This window comes from Centruroides vittatus, unplaced genomic scaffold, assembly GCF_030686945.1.
Source record: "Centruroides vittatus isolate TY-2023 unplaced genomic scaffold, ASM3068694v2 contig_817, whole genome shotgun sequence".
Taxonomy (NCBI): domain Eukaryota; kingdom Metazoa; phylum Arthropoda; class Arachnida; order Scorpiones; family Buthidae; genus Centruroides; species Centruroides vittatus.
In genome coordinates this window covers 1,975,589-2,003,292 of record NW_027122532.1, presented here as the reverse complement: position 1 = coordinate 2,003,292, position 27,704 = coordinate 1,975,589, and the positions used below count along the sequence as shown (strand labels likewise).

At 30.8% G+C, this 27,704-nt stretch overlaps 2 protein-coding genes across 2 annotated transcripts in view; both read right to left on the bottom strand.

The window, feature by feature from the left end:
- Window positions 1–1,437, bottom strand: part of LOC136982264 (probable E3 ubiquitin-protein ligase RNF144A-A) — a 61,528-nt gene extending 60,091 nt beyond the window's left edge. The window contains exon 1 of the mRNA XM_067278738.1: window positions 1,278–1,437. The gene's annotated coding sequence lies outside the window, so the exon portion shown is untranslated. The remainder of the gene's footprint in view (window positions 1–1,277) is intronic.
- Window positions 1,438–7,068: 5,631 nt separating this feature from the next.
- LOC136982252 (ribonuclease H1-like) overlaps window positions 7,069–27,704 on the bottom strand; it is a 28,719-nt gene continuing 8,083 nt past the window's right edge. Inside the window, exons 4-8 of the mRNA XM_067278717.1 lie at window positions 25,899–26,007; window positions 25,254–25,308; window positions 20,354–20,438; window positions 10,599–10,723; window positions 7,069–7,167 (exon numbers count right to left, since the gene is read on the bottom strand). Of these exons, the coding sequence (XP_067134818.1) occupies window positions 7,090–7,167; window positions 10,599–10,723; window positions 20,354–20,438; window positions 25,254–25,308; window positions 25,899–26,007 (452 nt within the window). The 3' untranslated portion in view covers window positions 7,069–7,089. The remainder of the gene's footprint in view (window positions 7,168–10,598; window positions 10,724–20,353; window positions 20,439–25,253; window positions 25,309–25,898; window positions 26,008–27,704) is intronic.

The window sequence follows — 27,704 nt, the reverse complement described above, 5'->3', positions numbered from 1 at the left end:
CCCGATTCAATGTTAATTACAAAAACATTCTATGGGCTTTTAATTCTACAGGCTCGTTTTGACGCCACCCTTAGTTACCGTGCCCTCCACACACTTTCTAACCTCTTCGTTTTCATTACATCTAATAGACCTATATATTCTCCACCTCCCGTGTTTATTACTCCTCTAGGCAATAAACCAGCAAGACAAGAGAAAGAAATCAGTACATTCTAGAAACTACTACAAAGCATAAATTATAATTAATTATATATATATATAATCACACGGCAGGTGACTGTCACAGAACAATGGGATTTTATTGTCTATAAACATAAATCACTCGTATCGAATATTCTACTGATACCGCTAGGCCTACAAGTACTTTATGTTTATCCGAATACGAAAGAGCCAAGGATTCGGATTGCAGACCTTTTGCCATTCTGTTTTGAGGCCCCGATTATAGTAACATCGGTATAAACAGATATACCCAGAGAAGGCAAAAAGGAGCAAACTGCCCTGGTCCCTGAGGAAATAAGGACCATCGACAGGTGTTCTTTTTTCGTTTACTTCCTTCACTTTAATAATTTAATTTGCTGCAGGGCCCCCAATATATATTTTGCCCCGGGCTCCCGTTACCCTCTGGTATAAGTGGTATCTATCTGTTTGATATCATTTTACAGCAACAGCTATCCATTCGAGTGGTACAAAACCAGTGACATTGGTACAAGTGATCTTATTCGGATGGTATTAATCCAGTACAAGGACTTTCTTTTCGAATGGCAGTACTCTAACAACAACGTCAGAAGTGGGTTTCCACGTGTAGATAAATTTCCCCCAAACAAACGTGCCCATAATTCACTATAACATTCTATTTACAGTTCGATTCACACGGTAATGAATCTCGCGTGACATCACTTACTAAATTACACACCGTAACAGTTTGTCCATAGATTGTGAGAGAGAATAAAGAGAAGAATGAAGTCGCCAGACTACCTCATTATCAACTCAGGTTGAAGCTGTATAGGTAAATTACGAGCATATTTAATTATATTACAGCATTTAAATAATTTTTACACTTCTATAATTAAATATGCCAATCTACTTCCTGCTCCTGACCTCGAAAAACGGAAGTATTTGCAATTTATTACATACCTTATCATCATCATGGATTTTTATATTGAAAACACGAGTTTTTACAAGAAGACATCATTAAAAAGTATCGAAAGATAAAGAAAAATAATTATTTTATTATTATTAAATATTATACGTCATAAAGATGATAAAATAATAATATTTACCAATTTATCACAGAAATCTTCTTTATCATCTCCTGTTCTTTGTGTTATGTTTTGATAGAGACTTCAATAACAGAACTTATGTAAATCGTCACACGAGTGACAATAAAATGGTAATTAAAGTCCTGAATGATAAACAAGGGATGAAAATAAGAAAACACGAGGTTTTAAGTGAGTTTATATTTCCTGTTTTCCAACCTTACAAAACTGGTTTTCTTTAAGTGCACGTTTGCAATTGTAGATTCGAAATAACTTTGTTAAGGAGTAGAAAAAAAAAACACTAATCAAGGACAAATGTCTTAAAATATTAAAGAACGGTTACTGTATATTGCATTATACTATAAATATGCAAAATAATGAAAACAATGAGTTAATAAATTCTTATCTCATGCTGTAATATGCACGAATAGTTTTAAAATTTTGCTGTAGTATGGCTGACTGCCCTCAATTCTTGTAGTAATTGTTGAGCAGCATGAGCTGTTGAAGATGCTACGGTAATAAAATAAGCAATCACCTGTTGAAGTTGCTGCTTCTGTAGAGTGAGCAATGAATTGTTTATAGTATAATGCAGTATACTAATTGTTATTTCTATAGAATGAGCAAAGAGTTATGAAAAATATCGCCATCGTGTTGTTATGCAATTATTATTATTAATCATCATTATACTTCCAACCTTCATAATAAAATACACATTTTCTGTAGTAATTTATAAATAATTAGGATATTATTTGCTCAATTATATTATGTAGAATTATTGTAGGAATGTTTAAAGTTGGTTAATAGGAAATTCAAAAACAGTTTAACAGACGGGGCCCTAAGATACAACATATAAGGCCTTATTCCACTAAATAATAATAAATGTAAAGACGTGGAACCTTAGCTTGTTTCCCCATTTCTAGTTTGTAATAATTCTCGCAGACAAGTCATACAGACAGGCAACATTCTAATGCCAAATGTCTATTTGTACGTGTAGAATATTAATTTAATTTTATCTGATTTTATCGAGAAATTACTTCCCGATTTTTTACTTTATCTTGCCATTAAAGGTTTTATATTACTTTCCCAAGAAATCCAGTTTCATTAAATATTTTATAATAATTTCGTTAACTGAGGCCTCAAAATTCCATTTATTTATAATAATTGATGTTCCAAATATTATCCTAAAAAATATATTATTATTATTATTATTATTTACTTTTAATTATTTCCATCCTACAGGTACTAATAAGGCATCTTCTATGCCCATTGTGTGTTTGGTGGGTCCACAGTGGGGGTATGGAGGTGACAAATTGGTGAGGAATGAGACCCGACATATTGGGACCAATCTATCCTAAAATATCTGAGTCGATCTGAACTTGAACCCAGACCCCACAGCTGCACGATAGCTTGAATATCAGTACTTTGTTTAGTATCTTCCAGATAGTCCTACCTACAACTAGGTAGGTGGGCCATCTTGAAGGTACCCATTAGTAGGCAGGTAGTTTTGATGGTGCCTAATAGTAGGTAGGATCTATGAGGTTGAAAGAAGTCCTTGTTTTAGCATGTAAGGCACCTAACGACCCCTACATGATAATTGAATTTACAGATAATTAAATGTACAGATAATTGAATGTACTGCCAGAACCTATTTTATTTACAGAGGTCCTCATAGACTCATACCAATTTAGATGGTAACAGATTTAGAACAATGTTAACTTATTTGCACAACGAATTGTTCTTGTTTTGTGTGTTAACTTTTGATGTAAACATCGGGAAAAAACTAGCTGTTTGTCTGCAAATTTTAAATGTAAATTCTAAAAATCAATTTATGATAAACTGACTAAAATTGTGATTGTCCAAATGAATAAAATTAATATAGTTTAAAATTAAACAACTAAAAGTAAACATCTTAAATCAATTTTATGATTCATTACAAGTCATATGTGGAGACAGACATGAAGACAGGCCTAAAGAAAGTATAAATGAAGTATTTATAATCAATTTTATAGCAATTTTTAAGAATACAAAGCCTTACTTTTTCCTGAAATGAATTTGGGTTGTGTGACAGAGCAGGAATCTTCCAACTTTATTTGATCTACACTAGGAATTTAGTAAAGTTGTGCTCATCTCACTCATCCTCTCTCAGAGAGTGAGAGATGAACACAAGAGAGTGCTCTGAGAATGAGCAGAACTTTACTAAATAGTAACTCATCTTTATAGTTGAGTAAATTGATTTTCTATTATCCTGAAGATTCTCTAGTGTACCAAAGACAAAATTTTTCTCAAATTATTAAAATTACAAACTTACAAAAATGAATTTATTCGTTATTTTGATCATTTTCTTTCGGTCTAAAGTAACCTTTCTTGAAAAATGGTTTTTCATGTAGAGTCTGTATCAAATTAACCTAATCAAATTAACCATCATTAGCAACATTGGTACATGTTTCAGAGTTATATGCATTATGTCAGACTTTTTCAACCATGAAACAATCTTTGAATGCTGGAAATTTTTCACGGCAAATTTCACAGTATTGTATTCTTTTATTCTACAAAAAAGTAAATTGAACTTTTCCATTTGTACGTTAAATTCGTGCTTCTGTACAGTTTGAGATCAATAAGTTTCTTCTGACCCCTTCTTAGAATGGCCAGATGACCGAGGAGGCTAAGATAATGAATGGAGGACCAAGGATCAAATTAGGGCAAGCAACTCTCGGAAATTTTTGTGAATGTACGTCTCAGATTGTAAGGAACCAAGTCCGAGCGTTATTTTTATTTTACTTTTATTTTGCTTATTATTCTATTTTTGTTTGGGGCTTATGTTTTGTTACGACGAAGGTTTCCTCACCATTCACCTTAAGTAATTAAAAAGCGAAGAAATAAAACCCAACTCACCGACGAAAGAAAAGCGCCATAGGACTCAAGCACATTTTCGCTCCCCGAGCGGCAAAGAATAGGTCCGCACCGAGAAGAGGGGGGGGAGAACCCACAAGCACGAAATAAAACTCGCTAAACCTTAAGTAATAAAAACGTCCCGGAAAGAATTGTAAAAACAAATAATGTAAAAGGTTAGTGAGTAAACTGTCGGAAAAAGGGCTGCCAGACGATGAAAAAACGTTATTGTTAGCATTTAAGTATGTAAATGAGGGGAGTGACCGCATTCAGAATTGTGACGTCACCTCACACTATAAATCCCGAGTCTCAAGTGAAGACGGAGAGGTGAAATCTGATAGCAACGAGCTTGGTGAGCTTCGCAGCAGTAATAGAGAGGTGTCCGATAGGATCTCGAATAGTTCCAAGGTGATTTGAAGTGATTCGAATTTGGATCGACAGTCTGAGAAAGTCTTGAGAGTTTGAGGAAATAGGTTCCGAGTATATTGAGGTGACGATTAGGATCTCTAGTTTATAAGAATTATTGTTATAAGTTAAACTTTTGGTTTTGTCGGATTCCCAAGGGGAATAGAGTTAAGTTAGATATAGATTTGAATTGAGAATTGTCGGGTTGACTTTGTTGAATTTCTTAGAATAAATTATTGTTTGATTTTTACTAAATATTGTACATAGTTATTGCTAAACGACTAATTAAATCTTTGGTTTTTTTTCTATTGACAAATATTGTCTTTATTTAATTCGGTGCACGCTTAAAGTCCAGGCCTGGCACGCTAACGCGAATCCGAGTAAAGTACCCGGTAGGTTAACGGTTGTTTCCGACACGGTAGAGTCAATAATCGTTGTAAGTTAAAATAGTACTTTACAAGATATGATGGGCTCCATCCCTTGCCATCCGGTTGCACTCATTGTGTGTCTGGCTAATACATGCTGAATATGGAAAAAGGACTCTTAGTGCCTTTCCACTGTTAACCTTCCCTCTTTATATGGACTTAACTAAAGCTTCAGCAAACCCTAAGCTCTAAATGTAGTTGACAATGGCATCTGTTATCTTGCAGTTTCCAGCTGGTTCATATTGTTTAGATTAACAATCGGGCAAGAACTAATGTGTTCGGCAGAGATTATGTCGCTTTAATGTTTAAAACAATTGATATTGTGCAGTGTATTAATGAGGCCGAGAAAAGAAAATCAGTGTCTCAAGTTGGGGTTCTAGTTACCTATATCTTCACTTTTAATTTTAAATTTAGCTTGCACAGCTTTTTCTAACACTTTCTATCATTATTATAATTTTAATGACCATTTTAAAAATATTGTTATATGAAATATATTTTAATTTATGCTTGAAATTAAACATTATTAAAAATGAAATAATAAAGTTATTTGTTTTTATAATCGATAAATAAGCACAAACAGTGGGTATGTAGTGACAAACCTAAGAAATATAATGTGTAGAGAAAAAGCAATTAAAAAATTGGCATTGTAAATGAATTTAAATGTGAAAAATTGCATGAGAGTTTATTAAATTCTGTTTACGTGATTACTATAATTCACTTTTGAGTTTAAGTAAAGATGCTAGAGATATTGACTTCTGTAGAATAAAGTAGGTTTTACAAGTTGCATTTGAAAAGTTCAAATTATATTTAACACTTGCTTAACATTACTTTTAATGCAATGTTGGAAAAATTTGGGAAAAAGAGTAACACATGAAACACTAAAAACTTAATGCATCAAGTTTATTTGATTGGTAGGTATTCGTATAAGGCAATGTGACATGTGGGCAATCTGCCAAGGAAAAATACCTCTAAAGGTCTTTTATGGAAAACTGGTCCTTATTTATGTGTTACTAATGTGAAGAAAACTCCATATGGCTAGCATGTTGGCTGTGTTCAGTAATTTTATCCACTCTGCCACTGGTGGAGGCTTTTAGTGTGTTCCTCTTCTTTCCAATACTTACTTTAAATTAAATCTAAAAATGAAATTACCGTATATCTCGGCAGATAAGACGATAGTCGAATCATAAAAAAAGGCCCCCAAAATCTGGGATCGTCTTATAGGACAAATACAAAAAAAAAAAAAAAAAAGAAGAAGAAGATTGAAATTTATATAAATTAAAACCATTATAGTAAAACAGACAAACCGTAATTATTTAGTAGTAGAGAGTAGGGTATGTACTGTACACAAAATAGAATAGCCCATAGGATGTTTTTGTGAATAGTCAAGGTCGTTGCCCGAATCAGTGCAAATGTTTGCAACAATCGCAAGACAGTGCAAGAAAATAAAATTTGTTCATTCGAAAAATTACAAATAGGACATAATTCCGTATATGCTATACAGCATTATTATCCAGTTGATGATCGCTGATCTAAACTAAATTCATAGGCCGTTGATAGTTTGGGGATCGTCTTATAGGACAGATATATGCTAAAACTATAAAACTTCTGAAGGTCGTCTTATCTGCCGAAATATACGGTAATCTATATATTTTAAAACCATATTTACTCATATGATTTGTTTATTGTTTTAAGTTCATTATTAATTTTAATTTTTTGAATTTCATATATATATTTTGCTCTATATTCAAAGGTGGATTTGTAAAGCCCTAGGCAAAATTTGTTTCTGAGGCCCATTAAACAAGCTATGAAGATAGTATTATTGTAGGCCTAAATGAATCTAGTAACATGTTTAATATAGAAACTGACAGTAAAAATTAATTATATTTCCAATAATTACCAATTTGATGATTTAAATTTTAAGTAAACCAAAAGTATAAACTCATAAGTATACCAAATTTGTGATGCCCCAAAAATGCAAGGCCTAAATATCTTCGTTTTCAAAGACATTCAACTTCTAGAATATCATGTTGAGAATGGTTTTATTTATTTATATCGATTTTTATATTATATAATATATATATATATATATATATATATATATATATATATTTATTTATTTATTTATCTAAAGCCCGTACAGCAAGTCGGTCGGCTTCTTCGTTTCCAAGAATGCCTTGGTGACCTCGAACGTGTATCTAAAAAAGTTTAAAAACAAATCTGTAAATTTTACATAAAATTTCCTGTATATTTATTAATTGAAAGTGTTCCCTTCTCTATGTAAGAATTCTGTTTTATAAAAGATTTTTCCAATCAATAATATATAGTAACCTCCATTGAAATTGTCTCACCTATAAAAGCTGTTTGAAAAACAATAGACATAATGTAATGCATCTGTTGCAAGCCTGTTACCACGTGAAAACACATCCATCATTGACACCTAAATGGAAATGCGCATTTCGGATGGAAATGTGGTGCATTCCTGAAGATTGCATGATGACATTTTGCTTGCTAGGAGATTCTCTGCATCACTGCATACATTTTCAGTGATGCAATGGCAACCTGTCAAGCAGTAGTAAGCATTCGAACCCACTTCAGATAGTGCTGAAAGACAGAATTTTAAATTTGAAATCTGCCAGATTGTTGCAGTTCTGTCTCACATAGCTAGTTGCTGGATACAATGTTCTATTTGCATGGTCCTGAACATGCCTGTCACATTACCATTACATTTGCACCAGCATTGTTCAAAAGTCCTTAAATCACAACTTTGTCACAGTGACATTCCTGTTCCTGCAACTACAATAATGCAGGCTTTCCCTAATTCTGAAAATAGGACATAACAAAGTCATCGCCATCATATAACATTGTTAATTTACCATGTATCACATCTCTCAATTCTGACAGCTGGCATTGCCCATCACATTTTAAAACTTTCCAACATCACATGGTCAAGAACCTTGCTAAAATCCATTCTTTTGTTCATAGTGATTACACATAGAAATCACTTATGTTGGTAGATGCTATCCTCATATATGCAAATTTTCAGATGTTTAACTTTTATTGGCATGAATAAGAACCAGTCTGTCATTTTTGGTAATACACCAGCTCTCCCGAGAATTTCACCTACTCGATAACCTTGGTAACACCTGGTGCAAGTCAATCGAGCTGCCCAGCTTTACAAAGCAAGAGCCAAACTTGCCAGATTAAGTTATTTTCAGATGGGAAAATTTCAATGGAGGATAATGTACATACATGTGCTGTAAATATAATTATTAATATGTATATATATAACATCATCTTCTGTTACCAGTGTGCATCTTCTAAGAAACAGAACTTACGAACAATAATTCTTAAACGAATGCAATTGAATTTAATTTGAATTGCATTCATTCAGGAGTTATTGTTCATAACAGTCTGTTTATTAGAAAACACACACCGGTAACAGACTCAGTGGTATGTTTGTTTACTTTACTCTGGTGTAGTATCACTGTTGTTTAACATCACCTTCATCTCTTGATTTCTGATTATTATATTTGATTTGGCATATTTTAAAATCATCCTTAAAATATTTTCTAATGCTCTCCTTAACTCATTATATATCTGCTTAACCTATTTATAATCACCCAATTACATATCAGTTTTTTTAATGTGATTATAGAGATTCAGATGGAGCCAATATAGTAGAAGAGAAAGATAAAGGATTTCTATGTTTCCAAATGCTAGACATCATGACAAACTTATTGTGTGTAGTATTACTTTAGACTGAATTTCTCTGAATTTTCCCAATTTTTCAAGTAATTTTTGATAAATTTCCAGATCATAAAAATGCTTACTAATTTAAAGAGCAAGCTATCTTTCAATTATAAGCAGGTATCCTTGATATTCAATACTAGAATTTAACTCCATATCTTTCTCAGTTTGCTCTCAATGCTTGCACTTTGGCTCTTCTTTTTAAAAAAAATAGCATTTCAGAAGGAATGAATCATCAAATTCATTATATCAACCTCCAGGAATCCACCTGCTTTACTAATGGCTTTTTATATTGCATGCAAAACAACCATAGCATTTTCATGAAGATTTTCAACTATTAAAGCCTTGTTTATGCTAAATCCACCTTCCACGAAAGCATTTCCATGTAAGAGTATCATAATTTTCCACACAAACTTGGAAAGATTGCAGTACTGTTCTCATCTGTGCAGCAAATTGAAATAAACTTTGTCCAGTCTGTCTTTGGACTTGAATGCTTTCATTGTTTCTATTGTTTCAGAAGCAACAAAGTTGACTCTCTTTTTACCTTATGTGGTATGATTGTTGCTATCTAATTACTGTTAACAACCACTTCCAGTGCAATGTTTAGGCATGACAGACTGACAAAATAAGACCACACAATTGTTGCTGGAGACAGACAGCTGACAGCTTTCACTAACTTGTGCCAGAAAGGACTCTTCTCAGATCTTTCTAGGTCATTTCTGTAGTCAAAAATTTACTGTAATTTTTGTAGAAAGATATGCAATATTGGAAATACTGTTCTTGTGTTTATTCAGTGGCAACTTGGCTGCAAATGCTATGTCAACATTTACTGAAACTCTAATAAAACTACTTTGTCACCTAGGTTAATCTTCACTAGTTTCAGAGGGCCATCCAGTTACTAATATTTAAAAAATTTTTTAAACCAAAAATCATTTCATCTATTTTATAAATAATAGTAATTTTTAAGAAAGTAACTATAATAGTAAATTTTTAAATAAAGTTAATTTAGTTCCTCCTGCAAATTCAAAAGTTTTGCCACTTTTCCTGACATTTCTACGTACACTACTGCACAACCTTGAACTCAAACTTCAATTTGCATTTTATACATGTGCATTTCGAGTTTTTAAGAAAACTCGAAATGCAAGTTAATTAAAGTTTAAGTTCAAGGTTGTGAAGTTTATGACATTAGCTAGTAGAAAAAATAGGAATCTTTTATCTTTATCTTCTAAAAAAACTCATTTTAACTGTACTTATCTGTACACAATAAAACTAAATAAGTGCAGCCATACCCTGGTATCTGAACTCTTGTACAATGAATGATATACTTCAGTACTCATCGTAAAGCATCCTAATAATGTAACTTTATTTGAAGCACATTTGTGAAAAACTCGAAAGTTATTCTAACGAAAGTGTAAAATAGGGCCAGCATCTGTTTTTTCGTTGTTTTCAATGGCATTGTATCTGTGTTCGTTCTAAAATGATTGTGGAATTTATGATTTTTACCATGAAATTTCAATATAATCTAACAAATATATTCTTAATAGTTCATTAGAGTATTTTTATTGTATCATTAATATACAGTAGAGAGCAATGAAAATGCTGTAAAGTAAATACAGTTCATAAACAATAATGAAATGTAAATTTGTTTCGTACTCCTGTTAAGAATTGGATATCCTCCAAAAACACTTAAATAATTTTAAGAAATTAAAAATTTGTTATAAGGCAGACTTTTTGGTTATCAGTTCTATGTTTGGATCACTGTTACAAACAAAGATGATAAAATGAAAAATTATATCTTATAAATTTCCAATTTCTTCATACTATTCGGACATTTTTGACAAGTTGATTTTCATATTACAAGAAAAAAATTTATACTTACCCAATTAACATTTAGGTCCTTTCTTGCAATTTCTAATGCTTCAAAATCTTCTTTATTTTTTACAGGTTCACCCGTCGATAATTTCCAACCATTCTTTTTCCATGTTTTAACCCACTGAGTTACTCCTGTTAGAATAATACTTTTTCATATATAAAATAGTAAATACAAAAAGTTACAAAAACTAAATGGAACAAAAGCAAAAAAATTGGAAACTGCTAACATTTTCCCCCGTTTTAATGGACATCTTTAGGCTAACTCTGCAGCTGTTGAAACAATGGGGGATTGCTGTATGTATGTGGAAAAGAGGGGTGACATAAGGAGAGACGAAGGAGGAGAGAAAAGTAAGTTTACAGTTTGAAGAAAGACTTCCATGCCATAGGAAATGAGTCTACAACACAAAAGTTAATAGCTGTACTTTTGCAGGCAGCCTTATAAATTTCAACTTGCTCTAGATGTTTGAGAAAGGAGTGCCAGAAAGAGCTGCATATGAGGCATGCACACTTGAAATCCATGCAGATATCAGGGTCAGAGGCAAAGATAGCTAGTGCAGTGCTGGCCAATCCTTTCAGGATGGAATTCTGATAGTCTTTGAATAGTTGTTTAAAGGGAGCATTTTATTTTTGAATGGTTGTATTTTAAAATAGCAAATTATAAGTTTTATTTAAGTTAATTTTAAATTTTACTTGATAAATTTTGTAACATCTAAATCATTATTATTTTTAATTTTTGCAGAATTTTACTCAATTGTACTACAAAGTAAATAAAATATATAGAACTACAGGGTGAATGACAAGTAACTAGGCATTGAGAAATCACTATAATGTCTATATTTTGAATGCAAAGATGATGAAAACTATTTGATATGTACCTTATTAAATGGAAATACAAATGAATATCTAAAACTTCAATATAGACATCAGCACCATCCACCAATGACATGTTTTCCTCAGATCACGTTATGGATGGAGAGCCACCACCGATTTGCCTAGTGTGCAGCAATCTGCACTCACTCCCAAACAGGTAAGTCGTTGGTTACTCTTTTTGTCACTGTGCATGGGGCCTCTCTTGGTCACTGCCCACATCACTGATGTGCAAATTACAAAATTTCATAGATGTACATGCACACAAATTTTACAAAATTGAATAATAAAAAAAAAATTATAGCAATTTCTCAAGGCCTAGTTACTAGTAGATTGGACTCACTAAATGAAATATTTGAAGACAAGCAGACTTCTTACATAAAAATATAACGAAAGAAGACTTAAGTATATTATCAGAAAAATTTGAAACCTCAAAAAAGTAAATGTTTTTGTGTTCAATAAAGTGTCAAAGTCCTTATCTATGTAACAAAAATAGTATACAAACAGTCGATATTAAACGATATTTGCTTATTTTAAAAAATGTATATAATTGCTTTGCTTTAAATTTTATAATATTTTCTTTTGTCTTACTGTCAATTATTTATTATTAAAATTTTCATATTTACATTAAATAACTGCAAATAAATGTTATAATGTATTAAAATTACAAAAAATGCAGAGAACATTATGAAGCAATGCAAAACACTGAAAAGGATGTTCCAAAATCTCTTGTACTATATATATTTTGATAAAAACAATTTAATTCATCCAAAAAATTTAAAATTTTTTCTTTAAATAATGAATAATTTTGGAGGTATCACACCTATAATATCTTTTATATCCCTATTTCTCAACTGATGGTCTGTAGTCCATCTTGGCCTGAGGATTTTAGGAATCCACAACATGAGAAATATTGAGAACCACTACTTATTTTGTATAAAACCTGATAGACATTAGTAATCAGATGATAGAACTTGATTCTTATCAGACTACAATATAGCTAATTAATCATACAATTTAGATTGGGTGGGTAAGTAGCTATTGGCACAGTAAACAGGAATTGCAGTTTTGATTACAGTTCCGAAATTCTTCTAGAATATTATAAATTAAAATTTATTTATTTCTAATTACAGTAGATCGTTGTTTATCCGAATCAATTGGGGACTGGGGTTGTTCGGATAACTTATTTTTCGGATAACCGATTATGTATGAAAAAATATATTAACCTATCCTATGTTGAAATTTTTTTCCGTTGCATGTCGCTACGCGTTGAATTTTTGTCGATTTTAAGCCTAACGAAAATGTTTACAATAATAATCGTGGCTATTGTATCATTAAAAATTATTTCTTTATTTTGTACTGTACAAACAAAAATATAAAAACAAAACAAAATATATATTTTAGAAGTTAATCTAGTATCAAAAACGTTTGATTCAGCACAACACAGTCAGACTGGAGAACTTTTGGTTAACCGACGTTTCGGTTGATTGGCTTTCAGATAAACGATGCTCTACTGTATTAAATTTAACATGAAGTAGCAGCTTAATTGCCTACCTCTAGTCCAAATTGCTTGCTACCTTGTTAATTAATTAATCGTATTATAGGCTGATAAGAATAGGGCAGTATCATTTGATTTGTATCATCTTTTATAATTTTCACAATATAACTTAGTAATTAATGCTGTAACTAAATAAAGTTTATAGAAATTTGACAAATTAATCCAATGTAAATATTTTGGATTCTGAAAGGTCCAATAGTGTTTTTTAAACATAAATTTTCTAAATGCTAGATGATCTGCTGTATTATTGAACTATAATAAGACTAATTTTAATAATTAGATACAAAAAATTTGACTACTGTAGGCAACTGGGGCTGCCATCTTGTGATAATTTTAATAATTATAAGAATTTTTTAATTTAAAATTTCTGAAAGAAAAGAATCAGCCTGGAGTGAAATTTAAACCTACAACTTCTGCATACTGTGCTAGTGCATTGCCAATTACGCTACCCAGACCTCCTTTTGATCTTCACTTCCAGAGCTATTACTTTAGATATAACCATACTGGTCATGATTTTAGCACCTACAGCCCACCAAGGCTCTCAGCTAGCTATTTCTTTTACTAAAAATTTTAACATTACTAAAATTAATCTATAAATTCACTCAGAATATAATATATTATCAACAGCAATTTACAACAGCAAAATTTAACAAAATAACAAGAACATATTGTAGCCACAAAGCCTTTTTGGATTGTCCTACATTTATAAAAGTTATTTTCTGTTTGATGAAACCGTGTCTTGTTCTATAATTTAGGCTTAGTAAACACTAGTGTTGTGTGTTTTCCAAAGACACTTGGCAAGTTTTCCATCAAATATCTTACGGTACGTTGTCTTGTACTCGTTTCGGGCTTTGCCCCTCGAAAAGTGTAACCAACAGCTGACTGAGGAGGGGCAAAGCCCGAAACGAGTACAAGACAACGTACCGTAAGATATTTGATGGAAAACTTGCCAAGTGTCTTTGGAAAACACACAACACTAGTGTTTACTAAGCCCAAAAGTTATTTTATTAACATAAATTTTTTTTGATGCTTTGTTTTTATTTGAAGTATTTCCTCATTTATCTGTTCACTATATATTTTAAATAAAATAAAAATTTTTTCAAGTATCAATTATTATTATTATTTTGTCATGAATGTCATGCTTGGCTGATACCAGTGCTAAGTGCTATGCCAGACTATAGACAATGCAAAGCTACCCAATTCTGTGTTATTGGTATGTGTCAATGTCTAGAAACTTCCAAACAATGTGACATGTGTTTAATATTTCAGCTTTCTATAGTGTCATGTATATGTTTTATTAAGGTTTAATGTAGACTTGTGTAGTGTATGTGGTTTAACACCAGTAGAAGAGACGGGTACAATAAATACCTTATCCATCCTCCACGTCTGTCTTATTCCTTGAGCAAGTGGAGTGTACTTGTTGATTTTCTGTGTGAGCATTTTTTATGTTATAGGTGTTTGGAATGGAGATGTCTATTATATAAGCAATCTTACTGCATTTGTCAATGAGAGTGATGTTGGATCTATTGTGATGAGCTGTTTTATCTGTGATTATGGCTCTTTCATAGTATATTTTGTGTGTATCATTTGCTTATGGAGTATATTTGTAGTATGGTATCCAAGTGTTTAATAATCTGTGTTTTTATTACTATTATGTTCCCAGAATTATATAATCCAGAAATGTAATTACAAGGGATGGAATTTCTCACACTAACACTCTTCTGTTTCTCATTCTCTGCTGATCAGGGATCAGCAGAGAATGAGAAACAGAATCAACTCCTGCTAACCAATGCTATCAACTCCTAAAAAATAAACAGTATAAAAAGAGAGACTACCACAAGCAGCTGAACACTGAATCAAACAGAAAAATAATCCAGCAACATTTGGTAATGCCACCTGTTACAATATTTTATTAAAAAATTTTTAATATTTTTAACTATTATAAAATGGCAAAAAGCTTAATTTCGATGGTAGGAATGGGTTTTATTAAAAATTGTAAATGCCAATAATGAATAAAATTGTCATTATATCTGACCCTACTGGAGATACACACGACACCTTTATCTTCCCACCCCAACTTTTAATCATCAAAATTTAACAGCATCAATCCCCTAATAAACAAACCTTCCTGCAAAATTTCAGAAATTTTCAGCAAAAAGCACAGGAGCTATTAAGCTTCAAAGAGAATGAACAAAATCATTGTTCCCACACACACACACACACACACACTAACATCCATACATACAGATAAAACCCTGAACTGTTTGCATTTTGATATTTCAAGGTCCCTAGAGTCCAAAACTAAAAATCTGGCGGTCTTTTTTTACCAATCACTATACTTTCCCTTTGTTATATATAACAGCTGGGAAAGTAATAGATGCATCAGACTAGTGAACAGTGACAAGGTAAAAAAACAAAAATTAACATTTGTTGTCCTTCATCCTTTTCTTTCTAAATATATACTTCAATAACCTCTAACCCCAGCAGTATATATATAAATGTTTTCGGTTGTGTTGAATCGTCTTCTTTAAGCTTTCTTAACCCATCCATGCTAAAAACCTTTAGCATTAAGTAAATAAGTGGAATTCGTTATGCGGCGCATTTTTGCATTTTTTGGGTAATTTTTTAAATTGCGATATTTCGCTTCAATATCGCGCTATATTCAATCTGTTTTTTTTTTGTTTGATTAAAAACGTATTACAGTTTATGATTATTTAATTTTTAGTTTTATACATATTTAAAATAATATTAAGTTTACCAACAAAAGAAAAAAAAATTAATTTACAGAGAATTGCTGAACTTTGTACATCTATTAGATAGAAACATCTGTCCTCTTTTAAACAAAACAAACCGCAGCTTTCTACCTAGAGCAGGGGAGAAGTTATTGCCATTATTCACACTATGTCTCTAATTACTTAGCTGGGAGAGTAGTCAATTGTTATCGTGAAGCAGCACCGATTAGTCAGCTGTACACGGACATGGCTTTGCTCTTATATTTGTAAAATAATTAAATGTATTCAAAATATATATGAATTGATTTGACAAAAATTTTAAAGCCCATTAACAGCACGAACATCTTCCATAGACTTACTATAGGAAGGTGGAGTTTCCCGGGAATATTTATCGCTAGAAGTTTTAAAAACATATTTACTCACCTAAATATTGTCAAATTAGCTAATTTAATGTCTAAGTGCATTAAATTAGTTAATCAGAGCTAAAAATCGATTTAAAAAGCAAATTTACTGTGATTGTTTACATTTTATTTCAAAGGTTGGATGCGGGGTTTTTCGTGGCAATTTTTTTCTTTCACAAGTCTGTGATTAGTTAAAGTAATGTCAACAAAGACAGAAGATACCAAATAAAACCTTAGAAGGAGTTTCCCTTTGATTGTTTTCAGCCAACTGTGTAGTTAACTGTGAAGATTTACTGTAGAATAGTAGGGGAATGTATTTACCGAAATATTTATGGCCCAGGGGTGGTAACAAAACACTTATTGGCTTAAACAAAGTCAATCGACCTACAGAAGAGCGAATCAAAGCTAAGATTGCAGAAAAACTTGAATATAATGCAAATTAATCAAATTTTTTGATTTATGTTTTAAGTTACACTGATTGGTGCATTTCACATTACCGATGAATGGAAAAGTCACATGATATACACCGATCGGTAGCTAACCGCATGGAAAAGGTTAAATATGATCAAAGTTTCAACAGAAAACTTTAAATTTTTTAAGTTTATACTTATTGTCCTGGCAAAAACTTTTTATTAATTGAAATTTCAATTTCATAAAATTAAAACACACATTCAATGTATTTTATTCTTATATATCTATGAATTTTTGGCTATTATTTTTGGACTTATCCTAAATCCAAAAATAATAGCCAAAAATTCATACCTATATAAGAATAAAATACGAAGAAAAAGAACAAGAAACTATAATAATAAATACATTCAATGTGTTCATATTTAAGAAAGCCAGAGAAAGTCATTCTATTAGACTTGATAAACTTGTTGGAGATTGTGATAAAACTGGTTAAACTTGTAGAACTGGTTGTGTGAACAAAAAACAAAAATTATACAACTTGTCTAACAGAATGACCTTCTTTTAGACAAATTCTGTTAGACAAGTGCTAGAAAAAAAAAAAGAGAAAGTAAAAATAAAATCATAAAAATATATTAGCCAGGACATAAACATACTTTAAAAAAATTCACAAAAGAATAAAAGAATTCTTCTTTGGACATAACAATAGAAGTGTCCTTCATCTGTTGTCCCTTTGTATGCCTTTAGGATTAACAATTTGCCTCTAAAGAAAGGTCATCTCAACCAGTGAAATTGTTAATCATAAAGGCATACGAAGAGACAACAGATGAAGAACACTTCTATAGTTATGTCCAAAGAATTCTTTTGTGAACTTTTTAAATAAAGTCATCATGACTAGAAATTTCCTGAGGAGTTGAAACAGCATTAAAAACTTGACAAAATCACAACAACAAACTCACATCAATATTATATTTATCATCAACTCCAATCATTGTATTCTACCATACTCAACACAGCCAAAAATAGTTTCTGTAACTATATTGCTGATATTAAAGGTTATTTTAAGTATGTATTTGAGTGAATAGGGTAACGAGCTTTTGCCTCTTGTCTTTTCTTTTTTTATTGAGCACTGTCATATGTATAGGTTTGTATATGATATACTCCCTGAACAATGATGTGTTACTAGTCACTAATCATGTTAGTTACTAGTTGAAGGTCACTACTATCACTAATCATGTGCTATTGTATTTTTACAGTAGCCTAACCTACTACACTAAGTCTATGCAAGTCATCAGCTAAATCAATGAACCATAGTCAGAAATTTCTGATTACATACCTGATATTATAGGAAATCCTCATTAATTCAAAGTTCAATGGATAAAATATTCATGACTTCAAATTATTGAATTTCAAATTATCCAAGATTTACATATTTCTGTACACTTATGCCAAATGTCACCTGAAACTGATTTAATTTATTAAGCAAATGGAATATGGCTACTTATACAGAATGCTATTTTTGTTAATTAACAACAATAATAATAAACTACAGGTAAACAAAACAGCATGTGTGGTGTGAGAATTTCACAGGTTGCCAGATAGGTTTTATAAAAGTAAAGCAGAATTCTCAAACGTAGCTCAAATTATTTTTAAAATGGTCCCTCAAAAAGTAGTAATCTACAGTCCTACAAGTATCTCAATCTGCTAGTTGTAGCCCAATCTTGCAATCCTAGCTGTATTTAATGAGATAAGAGGAAAAAAGGGTAGGTCTATGAGCAAGATGGCACCCAAAAATGTGTTAGGGTGCATTTTTTATGCAGCGAAAATGTAGCAAAATGACTCACGAGCAGTGTTGCCATTTAGAAATGGGTTTCAGAGTATTAGTTATAAAGTGCTTCTCAAGCACTGCATAAAATAACGTGCCCTTACCGTAAAAGCAAAGCCATATTGACCAGATTAGTGTCTATTGTTCTCTTATAGCATGGAGACACTTCAATCTCAATGAACTAGTTAATGTATGCATGACGGTTTGGACAGAATTTTCACTTCAAATTTCAAAGTAACCAAATTCCTTAACGTGTAAATCTATATCCCCAACCAGGACAAAAGTATAGTTGTGAACTAATGGAATTTCAAACTATCCAAGTTTGAATTAACAAGGATTTCCTATATTAACCATTATTTGTGAGATTTAGATGAAAAATAAGCTCAGAGAAATAGATAGAAGTGTTTTTCTAATGAGATCTATGATGAAATATTTTTTTCCATTAATGTACTGTACTGTACTCATATCTTGGTTATTTATAAAATTGTAATATTAAATATAAAATTTCTTAAATCTGACAAATGCAAGCATCATGTGACATATCTTAAACACTGAGAAAATGTTGTAATGTCAAATGAGTTAAATGAATTACTAGTGAGATTATCATAAAGTATAGTGGTGCCATATATTTCAAATTTAATTCACTTCAGGAGACCATTTGAACTCTGAATAAATTTTTCCCATTAGAAATAATGGAAAGTGAATTAATTCATTCCCAAACTCTAAACAATGTCCATTTTGATAAACTTAAACAACAAATACACATAATTTAAGGTAAAAATAAACAATTAAATGCTCTAAATAATAAATAAAATATGTAAATACCATATAATAAACTGATAATTGCATTTTCATTTTATTTGCAGATATATATTATATTGCAGATCCACCACACACATACTGCTTTCATGCTTTGCGATAAGTTCTTTTTTTCCATCAATCATTAATACTACAGCATTTCTCTTAGAATCTGTTGCTTCCACACACTTCTTTGATATGGCATCAAAGAAGTGTGTGCCATGGTTAATAAGTAGGAATTATATATAACCAAACACACAAATAAAGCTAAAAAGCACTAGAAACACACAAACATAACACAAGAGATACTTTCACAGAGAGTGAGAGGCTTGGTGACGTTAGTGCACAATGGAAAGAGGTAGTTCACAATGCAAAGAAAATATAATTCAGCAATATTAATATTTCTAAACTCATTAGTGTATACAAATTATGGATTAACAAATGAAATGCTCAAATGAAGCAATCAGAAAAAATATTTCAACTACACTAGTAACTCTGGCCTTTAGAACTACCAGCAATTTTGTACATAAATTGATCAAAATGTCCAGTGAAAATAAATGTAACACAATGATTTCATTATTATTTAACTTGTTTTAGGACTCTAAAAAGCAATATTTGTTTCCCATGAAAATTGGCAACAATAGTTTTTAATAATGTTAAAAAGAAAAAAGTAATTTTGAATGCTATAAAAAATATTTGTTATTGTTTCTTATAAATGTGTTAAGAAAACTATTGTAAGAAATATTTCTTATACCGTATTTTACGGACTATAAGACGCACCTTAATTTTGGAGGCAATTTTTCGAAGAAAAAAGTGCGTCTTATAGTCCGTAAAATACGGTAACTAGAAAAGGGAAAAGCAAAGCAAAAAGTGTATTTGTTCTTGTGTAATGTTTGAGATTCAACCACTTAATTCATAACTATATCATAATCAACTGCAGCCATATAATCAAAATGGCATTAATTTTAAGCTTTGTATATTGTAAACAATATACAAAGCTCAAAATTATTTAACAAATGCTTACCCAAATATTGCCAAATTTTTCAGATTACAATTTGGTTATGTTTGGTTACAAAAAGTAATATTTCTTATGAAATGTATCACATTGTATTACATAAAGTGTCATTATAAAAGAAATTGTCTAAATCAAAAACTGATTTGTATAGTGTTTACCTTTTATAAGAAAGTTGCTATCTGTGTAAATAATTACATCATTGTATCCATTTTCTTTGGCTTGATTTAATGCACGTACTGCTGCCTATTTAAAGTAATATAAAGTCAATTATTATTAAAGTCTTACTAAATTTATAGTTACAGTAGAGCATCGTTTATCCAAATCAATTGGGGACTGGGGTTGTTCGGATAACCGATTATGTACGACAAAATATATTAACCTATCCAATGTTGAAATTTTTCTCCGTAGCGTGTCACTTCATGTTGAATTTTTCTTCGTAGTGTGTCGCTTTGTGTTAAATTTTCTTCGATTTTAAGCCTAACAAAAATTTTTATAATAATAATAGAGGCTATTGTATCGTTAAAAATTATTTCTTTATTTTGTACAAACAAAATAAATATATTGAAAAATATAAAAACAAAAAAAATTATACTTTAGAAGTTAATCTAGTATCAAAAACGTTCGATTCGGCACGACACAGTCCGACTGGAAAGCTTTCGGTTGACCGGTTTTCGAATAAACAATGCTCTACTGTAGTTTTATACATAGTAACAAATATAAGCCAAAATCATAAATATCAAACAAAAAAAAGGTATCCTTAATTTTCATAAATCCCAGCACAACTTTATGAACTAACAAATATTTTTAGACTATTTTTATAGGCCAGCGTGATGGATTTATTATTAATTTTCTTTTTAGTCAAACTAGTCAAATTGTATAATAGTAGTAGTGGGTTTACATAGTATATATATATACATACATACATACATACACATACACCTCAATACTCTTCTTATGCAACCTGTTTTGATACAACACATTTTAATAAATTTGTTTTTTTTTTTCTAAATCTCAATTTGATTTTAATTTGAAGAAAAAAATATTTACGTTCTTTTCTAGAAAATTGCTATTTTTTAAAGAAAATTCTTAGAACTCATATTAAGATACGTATCTTCTTATATACTTTTCCACAAATATCTCAGGAATTTATCTACTACATAAAAATGGAATTGGGTGTATACGAGGTCTGTAAATAAAGTAATGCGACTGGTTTCATAGTGAAAAATCTGACAACACTGCAGGGTTCTTCTTGTCAGTAGTGTAAGGACAATGTGCAATATAGCTTCAGTTCAAGTGAAAACCTTGTCACGTTAACTAGTGGACTGTGAGTGCACATTTTGCAAAGTGATATTTTTGAGCAAACATAATTACAAACAACGTTGTGTGATCAAGATTTGTTTCAAATTCTGAGACAATGCCACTGAAATGTTTGCAAAACTTCAACAGGCCTACAGGAAAACTGCTTTGTCAAGATCCCAGGTTTTTAGATAGTTTAAAGCATTTTCAGAAGGCTGAGAATCCTGTTGAAGATGACTCTCGGCCAGTAAGGCCATCAACTTCATGAACTGATGCAAAAGTGGAATGAATCAGGGACCTTGTGTGATCTGACTGTCGGTTAACCATCAGATTGTGAATGAGCTGAATTTGAACCACACAACTGTTCATCAAATTTTGACCAAGGAATTGGGAATGAAAAAAATTTGTGAAAAAACAGTCCTCAAAAACCTCACTTCTCAGCAAAAAGACAAGAGGAAGGAAGTGTGCTGTGATTGTCTGGATCAGATTGAAAATGATCCAGATTTCCTCACAAATGTCATTACAGGTGATGAAGCATGAATCTTTGAGTACGATCCAGAAACAAAATGCCAAAGTGAAGAGTGGCACACAGAAACCTCCCACAGCTGAAGAGAATGAGAATGAGCAAGTTGAAGATCAAACTCATGCTCATGTTGCACCCTGGCAAGAAAAGTGACACAATTCAAAAATGCAGTATTTGAGAAAAATCTACTTAAAGAATACTTATACTGAAATTGTATAAGCTTCTTTTAAATTTCAGGCAAGTATTTATAGCGGTAAATTCTATTACATTCTATAATATAGTAATTATGGATCTGTAGCTCTGCTCTCGTCGAATGTGAGGTGTTATCAGTTAAATATAGGTGAGGTCTTTGAGTTATGTCAATTTTCTTGCTTTTCTAAAAACTTTGTTATTTTGCGAGATAGAGATGTGACGCTTGTTGTGAATGTTGGGGCACTTTATGTCATTGAAAAATATGTATGATCTCAAAACTGCCATTTTTTGAGTTGTGTCACTTTTCTTGCCAGGGTGCGACATGCATCTTTGACAGCAGTCGAATTGTCCATAAAGAATTTTTGCTTCAAAGACAAACTGTCAATCAGCATTTTTACCATGAGGTTCTTGAAAGACTGCAAAAACATGTTGCTCATGTGAGGCCAAACATCAAAGAGGATTTGCAAACTGGATGCTGCATCACAACAATGCACCTTGTCACATGGTGCTTTTGATTACAGAGTTTTTGACACGGAAAAATATTCCTGTTGTCCCTTAGCCCCCATATTCGCCGTATTCACGAGCCCATGCAACTACTTTCTCTTCCCCAGACTGAAACAACACCTCAAAGTGTATCATTTTGGCACAAAAAACAAAAAACAAAAAACATAAAACAGGCTGTAACCAACCAGTTGAAGGCCATACCACTTTCTGCATTCAAACACTGCTATGAAAAGTGGAAGCAACATCTTAGGGACTGTGTCACATCCCAAGGGGACTATTTTGAAGGAGATGGAGTTGATTTGTAGATTAATTATGAATACAGATATTTACAGAAAAAGTCTCACTACTTTATTTACAGACCATGCATATATAAATTAATACAGGGTCTTCCGAAATGAATGCTACCATTTCAAATTACCGTAATTATGTTAATTATTATCCGAGAAGTATGCAATGTACACCAATCAATAGAATAACCATCCATGTTTCATCTCCCAACTGCATTCAAATATTCTTGTTGTTTACTACTTCTATGAAGTGCTGTAAATGAAAATGGCAATTCCAAAACCAAGAAAACATTTTGTGTTCTGCAGTTTGCAAAGTTGAAAACATTTGTCATCGTGCAACATTCGTAATCTGCAGAGGGAATTGTGACTACTGTGGGAGGAGTGACAACAGATATGTTGTAGTGAGTGTAAAAGAATATCAATATTAACTGGATATGTGCTGTGTGGCATCATACGCACATTGAGAAATTGCAATGGGCAAATGTAAAACTTGAACGGTTTTTCAATGTTTTAATGAACATTATGACATTCTCAGATAATAATTAACAATTACAATAATTTAAAATTCAGAATTCTTTTTGAAAGACCTTGTATTCAAGATCAAATATTAATCAAAAGCGATACATTTCAAATACATGTTTTCTACAGCTAAATTGTTATTCTATATTGCACAACCAATGCTTTAAAAATAATATAAACATTAACAAATTGTTGAAATGAAACATATGGGAAAAAATGGAAATGACTAACGGTGGCTGATGAGGCATAAAAATTATTTAGTTGTTTGTTTTTCCTCTCTTCTTCAATTAAGAAATTTGATGTTTAAAGTGTTCCACTTTTTCCTAGCTATTTAAATAAAATTAAAAAAAAAAAATACAATAGAATATGTTTATTCTAATCATTTTGGGACTCACTTATACTGACATCATCAAGTGAAATAATTAAATAAAATTACAATCCATGGAAACATTACAATCTGGCAACTAAATTTACTTAAAATTACAATCTGGATTTTAATGAATCTTATATTAAAATAACACATTGAAATAAATAAATATGTACAAATTTAATAATATTAATTATAATTAATAAATCTTTATGTTATTATAATTAACTTAAATGTTCAAGACATGCTAATTCTGATAGGGTTTGCGAAGACTTGATGAGTTTGATAAGACGGATCCAAGTACAAAATAATTTTTGTGAATATTTTTTACTTGACTCATCTTATCAAAAAATTTAAAACTAACTTAACTAAAAATTTTTTCTTTATATAAAATAATTTAATCATAAATTTACATTTATATATCAATTTTAATTATTTGCATTGCTATTTTACCATAATAAATATTACAGTTTATTTTTATAGCATTTCATTCCTCAAAAACATAAAAAATAAAAAATGAAATAACAACTAAATTGATTCAGTATTACATGAAGTATTAGAACTGTAATATAATAGACACTACATTAGTAAAGGTAACCAAAGATAGGATTAGTAAAAAATCAGCAGAATTTAATTATTTTCTTTGTTATTGTCAATATATACAAAATTTGGACCCAAACTCATCAAGTTTCAGATCAACTATTGACTCCAAGTACAGTTGAGCATCGATTATCCAAACACCGATCAACTAAAAGTGTTCCAATTGGACTGTGTCAGGACGTGTGTCATGCCGAATCGAACGTTTTTGATACTAGATTAACTTCTAAAGTATATTTTTTGTTTTTATATTTTTCAATATATTTATTTTGTTTGTACAAAATAAAGAAATAATTTTTAACGATACAATAGCCATGATTATTATAAAAATTTTAATTAGGCTTAACATTGACGAAAATTCAATGTGAAGCGACACGCGATGGAGAAAAATTTCAACATGGGATATACTAATATACTATATTAATAATGTATTTTTTCATACATAATCGGTTATCCAAAAAATCGATTTTCTGAACAACCTAGTTCCCAATTGATTTAGATAATCGATGCTCTACTGTAATAATTAAAAAAAACTTGGATCTGAATACTCTGTTTTCGAATTAAAAAAATCCTAGCAGTGTCCATTATATTTGTAAAAAGTGATTTATGTTCATATAATAAAATATTTGTTTTTCTTTAATCACTTGTTATACTTTACAAATGGCTTACTACTATTAATAATAATAATCATCAATAAAAATACAATTTTACTTTTAAAAATATGTTTAATTGAATAAAATTTTAATTTATCAAGTTCAAGCAAAATTACTTACATGGATTTCAGCTCTATTATTTGTCTGCCTTCCTTCAAGCCTCTCACTTACATTCCTTAAAGAAAAGCAACCTTATTAAACAAAAATAATTTGCATAATAAGTATCATTCAAATAACTGATTTCTTAGCAATAAAACAATTTTTTCAGAGATAAAATTTCTAAATTCATCAAAAATATTCTTATGATTTCATCAGGTAATTTCTTTATATTATAATTTTTGTGATCATTATAAATTTTCTGTAGGCAAGTGGTCAACAAATACTAACATCAATGGTTCAAATTCCCACAACAACAGTTTCTTACAGATAAAAATCTATAGTATATTTATGTATATTATTCATAAATCTGATTTCATTGTACAGTAAAGCTGGGTTTTAATAAAAAATTCAAGTCATGTAGTAAATATACTTTTTAAAATATACAATTGGAATCTAAATACAAAAGCAAAATTTTTGAAATCTTTTGAATGTCCATTCACAATCACCTTTACTCTTTGATTTGTTTTAAACCTTTTCTGTAATTTTAAAGTATTGATTTGATTTTATTAAAAGCATAATTATTACATTACAGTTAAATATCCAGCTGAAAAAACAGAATTATTAAGATATACATGCGGCATTAATATTTCTATAATTTTTACTCACAGTGGATGATTAGGACCCCAATAAACACCTATTCCTGCTCTTGCTCCATTCTTTCCATTTGAACAACATGCACCATCAGTATATATACAAACAGATTTTTTCTTAGCTCCTAATGAGTAAAAGTGTATTTATATTTTAATTTATTAGCTTTAGTTATAATAGAAACATAAAACAATTTTGTGATATATCAACAAATAATAAATTAGGAGAATGTTTTGATGGTTATAATTTTAAGCAATTGTTATCTAACTGATTGCAAAAATGAAGACATACAAAACTCTTTGAAGTCTTCCATGTCCATTGCAATCATTAGAACATGATCAACACTAGTTTTTTAACAATTTACAAACAGGCCGTCCCTGAATTACAAATTCCCAACTTATAGACAACTTCTACTTAAGAACAAACTGCTACAAAGTCAATTATTGCAAAAATTTGAATAAAATATAATGGTGTAATATAGGGCTTGCTAGCTGTTTCTGTATTATTTTAGTATTAGTTTTATGCATTATACTTTATTCTGTCTAGCTTTTATTTAGCTGCATTACTTATTGATGTATGCTACAATTCAGATTTTCTTTTAGATCCACAGTTTTGCAGCCTAAAAACTGCCTGCCAACATTAATCGTAGAGATAGTGATAACCTTATGTATTACACCACTCAGAGGGATCCTTCCTTTCTCTGCTTTCTATCTCTTCACCCTTTTTCTTCCCTTCCCCTTCTGTCAGCTAAACACTTTGTGTACAGCCATTGTCTTTTGTTAAAATAAAATGGTTAGCAATAGTGAACAGATACACTACTTTGTGACATTTGTAAACATTCCACAACTAACTGCAGCTCATCAATTTGAGATTAGTTCTTCTCGAATTACCATGCTGTTAACACTGCATTGTGTTTAAGATTTTTAGTATATTGGAAGTGGTTTGTAAATGTTTATATGCATAGAAAGTTAAAATATATATTATGAACTAAGACAAATATTTGACTAACTGATTGTATATATGGTTAGCATTTACCAATTCAACTTAAAGACAGACTTAGAATACAACTTGGTCGTAACTGGGGAATGCCTGTTATGTGCAGACAGAGAACAAATAAAACAAAGGTCAACTCTGTTATCATGTACTGAAGGTTGGAATAAACATATGGAAGACAAATATTACTGTATTTTTTATCAAAATTACAAAAAGTAATTTTTTAATAAGTTTTTGTAATTTTACTATTCCATCCTGGATTTTATTTATTGATGTTATAATAAATATAATACAGGAAATCCTTGTTAATTTGAACTCAGATGGTTCTGTTAGTTCATAACTGTACCTGGGCAGGCATATGGAGATTTACATGTTAAGGAATTTGGTTAGTTTGAAATATGGCTACTTCATAATTTGAAGTAAAAATTCTGTCCAAACTGTCATATGCATATGCTCATTCATTTAGATCAAAGTGTCTCCATGCCATAAGAGAACAATTCTAATCTGGTCAATATGACTCTACTTTACAGTAACACATTTTTGGATGTCACCTTACATACGGACTACTCTTTTTTTTCTCTTATTTCATAAAATATGGCTGGGTTTTAATACTGCAAGATTGGGCTATGAGTAATGGATTGAGATCTTTGTAGGGCTCTAGGCTACCACTTTTGGACAACTTACTACTTTTTGGCCACATTTTAAGGAATTCTGCTTTACTTTTTATAAAACTTATCTGGCAACCTGTGAGGTTCTCACTAGACACGTGCTGTTTACCTACAGTTTATTTATATTATTTTTAATTAACAAAAATAGCATTCTGTATAAGTA